The sequence below is a fragment of the Eriocheir sinensis genome, chromosome 10, assembly GCF_024679095.1.
Source record: "Eriocheir sinensis breed Jianghai 21 chromosome 10, ASM2467909v1, whole genome shotgun sequence".
Taxonomy (NCBI): domain Eukaryota; kingdom Metazoa; phylum Arthropoda; class Malacostraca; order Decapoda; family Varunidae; genus Eriocheir; species Eriocheir sinensis.
Genome location: NC_066518.1, coordinates 1628473 through 1637995, shown reverse-complemented (window position 1 = coordinate 1637995; position 9523 = coordinate 1628473). Strand labels below are relative to the sequence as shown.

Here is a 9523-nt window from a genome sequence, read left to right as displayed (position 1 = left end):
AATTCGTAGTAATATATTTTATGCAAAGCAAAAATATTGTCAATCCTCTTTATGCTATGCTGTAGACGTTTTTATGGTCGCGTTCGCAATCTGGTACCGGTACCGTACCGTTTAGCTGGTACCAGTACCTGCGCACCCCTACTCATTACGTCTGCGCCATCTTGGCAGGCTGAGTGAAATGGAGGTGTGCGTTTATGATATACGTGTATATATATATATATATATATATATATATATATATATATATATAGATATATATATATATATATATATATATATATATATATATATATATATATACACACACACACACACATCGCATCGCGCACGAATGTTACGTAACCGAAGATGGAATAGCCTGGGTTAGTTAACCGAAAATGCAGTTGTCTGTTTTATCCTTATGAAAAAAGATATTCCAGCTTCTATGATCCATATGATGTCCTGCGCATATTACGATGATATATATAAGTACACAATATTGCATTCTATTTGTTATATGAATCGACTCAAGTCATGCATTACTTCGTCATCCTTTCCATATTCTTGCAGTGCAGTGTTCAGATACAGCAATGATAGTTACAAAAAATAGTAAATAGTTTTCCCTAACAAAATGTAACAAAACAACGGTAGGCTGTGTTTTCCCGTTCAATATACAGGGCGTTTATGTGAAGGAATAATTTGAACCTATTGATAATATTAATGTGACTAAAATTAACATCCGTAGGAATATAATTCTTAGGAAAAAAATATTCCAAAGTAAGCAGCAACTCATTCCTACTTCAATCGTATCTAAGTAAATCGAAGTGGTACATTATTGTATATTGTATTTGTGGTACACTGCCGGATAGATTTTTCCCACATCACAGTGTAAATATTTGGTTACTCTTTGTCCAGACGAGTGGGGTGAGTGGCCGCGGCCTGTGCTGAATAGTGCGGTCAAGGAGACAAAAAAGGCGTGGAGATGTTACAATGTAATGTTGTCAGAAGGGAGCAGCGACCTTGGGCTGCGACTTAAATTATGTTACAAACATCAACCATCAACAATGGAAATATTCATAATACACACATGGGACTGACTCGCATCAATGGGAAGATAAGTCTCGGTGCGCCACACAGGTCAGTAAATAAATGTTGAATGGTATAAGGTTAGACGGCGACCCCTGACGGCGAACATTTCGCGATGAGGCTCGAATGTCAGGCGTCAGGCGCCGCCGGCGACTAATGGCCACTCGCGGCGGAAACAACTCAGACATCTTGTTTGGGAGGACTTTGAGAAGCATTCCCCGCCCCACGCCGCCGACCCGCCAGCACGCGCCGCGAGGGAAAGCTGGGTGAAGCAGTGGTATATTGGTAGTAGTAGTACCGTAGTAGTAGCAGTAGTAGTAGTAGTAGTAGTAGTAGTAGATAGTGACAACAGCAGCACTGCAAAAATCAATTAAAAGTTGACCACACAACTTCGAATTTGACAAATCTCAGACAACGTTGACAGTCTCCGCATCTTCATACCAGTCGAACTTTCACTGAGACGCTTTGATTACTTTGTTTTCAAAATAATAGTTTTTGATGAGAGCTCAGTAAGCATAACGTACGGCAACAGGTAGTAATAAAGTCAGCGCCACGCCACGCCATGGGATTGGCAGAAAACAAACTCTTATTAAATACATTGTTATGTGTTAGGGGAGATGAGCCATATCTAAAGTTGTCGCGTTTTTCACACACTATCACCAATTCATATCTGATCCGATCGTCTGTGAGTCACTGAAATAGAGAATCTGAAATGACGGCAGCCAAAAGTATTGGGGATCGACAATCAGCTATTTGGAATCAGAATCGAGACTATCAAATATCGGAAACCACGATAAATGGAAAGCAGGGTATCGGATATTTACTACCGAGGGAGCCATGAAACGTAGAAGTCAGGAAACGCGGATGTGGTGACTCACTGAACTTCCAAAGCTGGAAATTGAAATTTAGGAAAATTCTAAAGAGAGAATATAGGAATCCAGAATCTGGGCGGGAGGCGAGGCGGGGACGGGGAGTACTTGCCAAGATCCAGCAGATGTACGAGCCTACTCTTTTCCCTCCTTCCCCCTTCCTCTCTCCAGGGGATGAGATATGAGGAGGAAAGAATGCGGAGGAAGAGTAGGAGGAGGAGTTAGGTCACGAAAAGAAAGAGGAGTAAGAGCAAGACTATGAAGAGGAAGAGGAGGGGAAGAAGGACGAGGAGGAGGAAGAGAAGGAAAAGGTAAGGAGGAAGAGGAGGAGGAGGAGGAGGAGGAAATCATTAAACCCTCGTACATACCCGGGCAGCTGGGGCTCTCAGCGCCTGGGGTAGGTCCGCCCCTGGAGAGGAAAATGCTGTGGAAAATGAAGTACTGGAGAATTCCTTGGACTCTTGCAATTCCTTTTCCTTCCTACTATTTCAAAAGACGAGGAAAGGAAGGTGGAGTCCAGAGGAATGTTGAGAGAGGCCAAAGAAATGACCGATAGTTTACATTAATCATTAACACTCAGACAGACTTACACGACTTGTTTTATATTCATCCTTACGAATAAAGATTTATTTATTCAGTGAAAATATATATATTGTGATATTTTTTCTTCGTTATATTAATTTATATTAGCACGATACTGTATGTGTATATAAAACTTGCTAGGTTGCTAAGCATGTAACGTGTGTGTGTGTGTGTGTGTGTGTGTGGGTGGGTGGGTGGGTAGGTGTGAAAGAGAAGAGATTTAACATTCGAAAGAACAGCGAGAAGAAAATGGTATAGAGTGAAAAAGATGAGTTTCATAATCACAGCAAAGGCGGTAGTGGTGGTGGTGGTAGGGATGGTGGTGGTGGCGGCGGTAGCAGTGGTGGTGGTGGTAGTGATGGCGGTGGTCGTGTGATGGAATTGAAAACAGCAGTAAAAATAATGACACTTATACTGTTGATAGCAATTTTATCGGCTATCATTTTGACTGTGATGGGGGGGGTGATGGACAAGGTGGTGACTGTTAACGTTGTGGTGACCTTGATGCCGATGATGATAGTGGTGGGGATGGGCGGTGGGGGCGGCTAATTGCTCACCCCGGACTCGTACACAAGAGAACCTACTGAACCATCACTCTGTCATTAACGTTATTAATTGATGGAGGAATGATGGATCGTCCGCTACCATCATTATTATTATCCTCATTATACCCATCAATCAGGAGTGCCATTATGACGTCGGGTTATTACGAATTTATAAAAAGGTTACACGTCAAAGGGCCAATTAAAAGTTTAACCAAATGAACGGATGTGACTAATTGCCCCTGTACTTGGGCCAAGGACGCGCCACGCTGCAGCTAATTCAATCGGAACAGGTGTGACGCACTCAGGTGAGGGACAAAAAGGGGGGGAGGGGGGGAGGGGGGAGGGGAAATGATGTTGGTAGGTGACATGCATGGTAATGTGAATGGTACGGTATGGTATGGTATGGTATCGTATGGAATGGGGTTGTATAAGTTGTGTGTGTGTGTGTGTGTGTGTGTGTGTGTGTGTGTGTGTGTGTGTGTGTGTGTGTGTGTGTTCATACAAAAGGAGATCCAACCTTAGCTTTTGCCATGAAAATATTCACAATTCATGAAAAGAGAGACAGACAAAACAAAATCGCAGCAACAGAGGGAGAAGCGGTCTCTTCCTTGCTTCCTTGTCCAGGCGTCAGGGCCAACAGGGCGGAGGAGAGACGACAGGTTGCTCTCCGCGTCCTCGGGCTCGATCTCGCTCTACCTTCACCATTTCGTAACAAAACTAGGAACCATTTAAACTATACATATACTGGAAGATGTGTTTTTTGCTTTTCGTCGAAGCTGCTGCCACCATGTTGTCACCGTGTTCTCCCTTATAATAACCTAAAAACAAAAGGTTACAAGTGAAAAATCTAAGCTGGAAACTTTCACAAACAGTATGTTACAAAGTTCGTCCATTCACCACCACTGAGTCCATCACAGCACGCGCGTCCTGGTGCCGCCACGGCGCCGTCAGACAAGTGTGCTCCCCTCCTCGTCTCTGTCCCGGCCAGCCACACGCGGCTGCTGGTCCTGGGCACAATCGCCTTCCTGGCCCACCTTGTCTGTCTGGCACTGGCTCTCTCTCCCTTCTCCCTCGTCCATGGGGGAGCTGGCCCTATACACCCTACACGCCCCCTCCACACTACATGCTGTTCTCGGGCCCTGCGACATCCTCTTCAATGGACTGTCCGACTCTTTCGAATAGGTTCTCACCGGCAGGGACATCGTGGCACGCACCGGGTTGTGGCACTCCCGGGAGCCCACCGACCAGTCAGTCTCGCTGCCGTTCGGGAAAGTGTCCGCGTCCGAGACACTCTTGGTGCTCGTCGCGCCACTCATGCACCGCTCACTACAGCTGCTCGAACTGATTTCAGCACCATACTCGTTCACGACGTGGACATCGCACTCCATCACGCCGTTGTGGAACTCCTGCGAGGTGGAGGCACTTTTCGGGTGGCCTGGAAGTCTCCCGTCAGAGCCGTCGTGGACTTGCGAAATGCTTCTGGAGAAACTCTTACTCCTCAGTTTGAAGGATTCTCCGTGACGCTTTTTGCCCGTGAAGGACGTGGCCCGCCGGTTGTTCGTGTACTTCACGGAGTGGGAGCGACGCGGCGAGTAGCGAGGCATCAACTCGCGGTCGATGTAGTCGAAGTTGTACTTGAGTGGAGGAGGCTTTAGCGTGTGTTCCTCCTCCTTCGCGTACGTGTGGACGACCTTGGCTGAGGAGCGCTGCTGGTGACCTCGATTCTTGCCATAGTTGACCTTGACAGGACTCGAGTGCCGCCTTTTTATGGCACCGTCCAGCTTTTTTAGTGCCAAGTGAACGCCGGTGGGAGACTTGGCAACCTGTTTGGGCGAGAGTGTGAAACAGGTCCCCAGGGTGCCATCATCGCTGCCTTCAAGTTGATCGTCTCCTTCCTCGACCTCCAGGCAGACGCCCTCCACCTCGATGGCCTCCAAGTCAAGATCGAGGTCGTCCTCATCGAGTTCATCCTCTTCGTCCTCGTCAAAGTCATCAAGCTGCTCATCGTCGCTCACCTCCAGCATCATGTCTCCGCAAAGCTCAAGCTCCTCGGCGACATTGTCCAGATGAGGAGACCTGAAGACGAGGTGGAAATACAAAAGGTTATCCACAGACCTAAAGAGAAAAGGTCATTAAAGGTACTGAACACCGTGCTGCAAGAAAACGTTGCACCCTGAGGAGAGGAGAGCGCTGCAAATGATTTAAAAAAGAGCTCAGCAAAATAACAAATAAGAGCGCTGCGACCTTATTAGAGGATTAGAGTAAGGGAGAAAATTACAACCGTACTGCACTTAAATCGCAAGTCACATCGACATAGCTGTAATTCCAGGAAAGCGCTGCAACCTGCACTTAAGTCTCGTTGTGGAGTATCAGAACACCGTTAAACAAAATTTGATAACTTGAGGGGTTACTTTACACTTTTTTGTGGTCCACTGAATTACAAGCATTTTTTTTATTGTGTTCCCCTTGGTCTCTCCTAGACACACACACACACAAAAAACATGAACACAAAGACAACAACCACAAGATTTTTTAAACATGCTATTAGTAAGTATGAAGTTCTGTGGCTAGTTTGGCCTTTTAATTCCAGTTTCGGGACGAGGGTTAGTCAGAAGTGTTGGGTTTTCACAGAGTTGAGCCGATATATTACAAACGCAGTCGTAACAAGTGCCCCCCAAAACTTAACACGTCTTTGAAAAACGGCTCAAAAAAGACAAATCAACCACATTATCGTCGATGAAGCCTAACACCACGTTTAAATAATCAGGCAAACATCATCAAACTCTACCTGAACGGAGACGCCTTGTTGGGGGAGTGTGACGGGGGCGGCTGGCTGACGGCGCCCATATACCTGTAGGCCCTGAAGGAGGCGGGCGGCGTGGTCTCCTCCGGAATGATCAGCTCCTCTGGGGTCGTCAGCAGGTCAGTCGCCGTCACCTCAGCATCGAACTCGGACTTCTCCTCCACGACGGTGTCCAAGTCTATCTCCGGCATCGGCTTGAACCTGTGGGAGAAGAGTGAGGAAGGGGAAGAGAGGGAGGGTAGGGCAAGGGAGGAGACGAGGAGAAGAGGGGAAGAGACCAGAACAGAGAGATGAGGAAAGGGGAGGAAGAGAGAAGAGAGGAGGAAAGAGAAGAGAAGAGAAGAAAAGGAAAGGATGGGAGAGAAAAGAAAGGAAAAGAAAAAACGAAAACATGAAAGGCGAGAAGAAGAAAAGAAAGGAGAGGAGAGGAGAAATGAGTAAAGAAAAGGGGAGAAGAGCCGAATAGATAAGAAGTGTTTAGGAGGAGAGAGAGAGAACAAGAGCATATAGAAGTGAGGAGACGAGATGAGAGGAGAGGAGGGGAGTGTTAAAACGGGGCAGGCAGAGAATATAACAAAATCAATAATGTAAATGCAACGCAGAGTTTGCACTAAATATCAAATCACGATAAAAAGTTATAAATTCAACCATTGTGCACACATGAAGGAGTTAAGAGCGAACACAGGAAAGTTTTAGATATAATGACTCTCTCTCTCTCTCTCTCTCTCTCTCTCTCTCTCTCTCTCTCTCTCTCTCTCTCTCTCTCTCTCTCTCTCTCTCTCCATTTCTCTTTCCATCTCTCTCCATCTGTATCTCCATCTATCTATTCATCTATCTGTTTATCTATCTATCCATCTATCTATCTATCCATCTATCTCCGTACCTCACAAGGGCCTTCTTCCTCTTTTTCAGCCGGTGAGCTTTTCCTGTAAGAGAAAGAGAAAACGCGAGGTGAGATAACTAGAACATTACACCTGGACGACAGTAGGAATATTTCTATCATTATTATTTACGAAAAGACATTAATACAGGTAGACACAACAGACAGCACCGGCTCGCTAATGTATCCCAGAATCGAGGTCATCATATTTTGTCTTGCCCGAGGTCTGTCTGTGGGTTTGCAAGAGCCCCAGAATCCGAGCGCATCCATGAAAGGCAAGCTCTCTCTCTAATTTCTTTCTCTTTGCTTTCTGCTTCTGAAGAATATAATAGAAGGGAGAAAAATGAAGTTGCTGACTCTAGGCAAACTTGAGAACTCGTGGTTGAATGATATCTCTCTCTCTTTCGTCCCAAGATTTCTCCGCCTCATTGTTTGGTGAGGTTGTGTTATGTAAAGGGTTTCTCGAGGAGTCATTTTCTGTTTATCTTTTTACACGCTTTCTTTTTTTTTTCATTTTTATTCCTTTCGTCTCTCTTACTTCCCTTCCTCCCTCTCACTCCACCTCATCTCTTCTCGTTCTTTTTCTCTTTCTTACTTCTGTATTTTCCCAATCATATTCTTATTCCTCCTCCTCCTCCTCCTCCTCCTCCTCCTCCTTCTTATCTTTTCTTTCTGCCATCTTATTTTCTGCCTTAACGTTTTCTGCTTGAATCTTACACATATTTCATATTTTAGAACATACCATTTCTTTGTCTGATAACTTATACGTTCCTGGTGTGTGTGTGTGTGTGTGTGTGTGTGTGTGTGTTACTTGTCAAAGGCGGCGTATTAGCATATGAAGAGGCTTTCCCCCATAACTCACTCCCCAATTTCCATATTCATTCCAAACGGTGATTCATGGAGCCCGGGTGAATTGATTTCTTTCACAATATTTTCAGGAACATGAATACGTAAGTGTACAAAGGATCAGTAGATAGGTATGATAATCTTAAAATATTTTCAACCTTACTCTTCAAAATTCATATCATCATCATCATTATCATCATCATCATCATTATCATCAAATCTTCAAAATTATTAACGTTATTTTTACCAGTAGCTTTGTCAGTATCCATTTATCCCCAGGCAGAGCGTATCGTTATTTTGGTGCAGATAGTTTCGTTTTTATTTTTCAAAACGTGAAATACTTGGCATTATGAAAAGAAAACATTGAACATCTCTGAAAAGTTACAGACCTAGAAACTCTCCTGTCTCGCAACTTTCTCAGAATCATGTTATCTTCCTTTGTTTGAAGCAAGGCAACATTTTCATTGGGCAATTTTCTTTTTTTACCAGAATGTACGATGCCTCTCCGGCTCAGGTATTGTACAACAGTTTTCTGATAAATGACGACAGTGCACAATATTTTTGAGTGTGATAACGTAATGCGATAATATTTTGACCTGATACATTACGACAATATCCACGTATTATATGACCGAGTACGACACTTTCAGGGCAGAGGCACGACGCACATTTAAGGGGATACTACTTACCGTTGGTGCAGCGGCTGGACAGGATGGAGGAGCCGGAGGTGAGTTCAAGGGCCGACCCGGAGGACTCCACGCTGAGGGGGGAAGAGGGGCGTTAAGGGAGGAAGTCAACGATAACAGACTGGGTACGATTATTATTTAGTTATCTATGAGGTAGTACAAGTAGTAGTAGTAGTAGCAGTAGTAGTAGTAGTAGTAGTAGTAGTAGTAGTAGTAGTAGTAGTAGTAGTGGCAGAAGCAGAAGTAGTAGTAGTAGTAGTAGTAGTAGTAGTGGTGAGACTAATCAACAAACACACCATCTCAGCACACGCACTCCATACATCCCTCCCAGCACCAGCCAGACACACCTACTCGCGACCTCACCTGTGGGCGTTCTTGGCGGTGATGCGAGCCCGCCGCGCCCTGTACCTGAGGCCGCAGATTACCAGCATCACCAGCACGGGAAAGCCGATGATGCACGTGATGATGGGCACCACCACCACCCGCGGCGCCACTGCAAGCACCAAACACACCACATTAGTCGCTATTCATGACTCCTCCTCTGACGCTGCAAGTGCTTCCGTATTACCTTCTTCATTCAGCTTTTTTTCTTTTCCTCCTCCTCTTCTTCCTCTTTTTAGCTTTACGTCTTATTTTCTCCTACCTTTTCTCCTCCTTACTCTTCCTCCCCCTCCTCCTTTTCCTCCTCCTCCTCTTCTTAGCTCTACGTCTTACCTTCTCCTACTTTTTCTCCTCCTTACTCTCCCTCTCCCTCCTCCTTTTCCTCCTTCTCCTCCTGACCTATTTTGAAGACATTTTGCATTTTTCGCCCCCTGGCATTTTGTTGACGAATAACAAATGATTCCTCTGAGCCTTTCATTCTCCTTCCTGCCTCCTTCACGTAGCCCACCTCCTCCTCCTCCTCCTACTCTTCCTCCTCCTTCGCTTCCTCCTCCTCGTGACCTACTTAAGCATGAAAAACAAGGCAAAGTCGTCGTGAACAGCGGGCAAATATTAAAGCAAATAACAAACGACTCCTATTTTTCCTTCCTTCCCCTTCCCCCTCCTCCTCCTCCTCCTCCACCTCCGACGCCTCGGGCCGCCCACACATCACCCGCAGGCAAACGTTACGACAAATAACAAACGTTTTCTTGCGGCCTCAAGCGGGAACGTAATATCAGAAAAGAGCAATTGTGATGATGTTTATGTTTATAGCTACGATAACCCTCCCTCACTTCTCCTCCGCCGCCTCCTCCTCCTCCTCTTCC

At 45.4% G+C, this 9523-nt stretch overlaps 1 protein-coding gene across 5 annotated transcripts in view; it reads right to left on the bottom strand.

Annotated features, from left to right (window-relative positions):
- Positions 1 to 959: 959 nt before the first annotated feature.
- The window catches only part of LOC126996424 (uncharacterized), a 76686-nt gene continuing 68122 nt past the window's right edge, over positions 960 to 9523 (bottom strand). For all 5 annotated transcript variants that reach the window (XM_050856839.1, XM_050856840.1, XM_050856837.1 and 2 more), the window contains 5 exons: positions 8640 to 8769; positions 8280 to 8350; positions 6748 to 6790; positions 5850 to 6065; positions 960 to 5137 (listed from right to left, as the gene is read on the bottom strand). In XM_050856839.1, the coding sequence (XP_050712796.1) occupies positions 4009 to 5137; positions 5850 to 6065; positions 6748 to 6790; positions 8280 to 8350; positions 8640 to 8769 (1589 nt within the window). In that variant the 3' untranslated portion in view covers positions 960 to 4008. The remainder of the gene's footprint in view (positions 5138 to 5849; positions 6066 to 6747; positions 6791 to 8279; positions 8351 to 8639; positions 8770 to 9523) is intronic.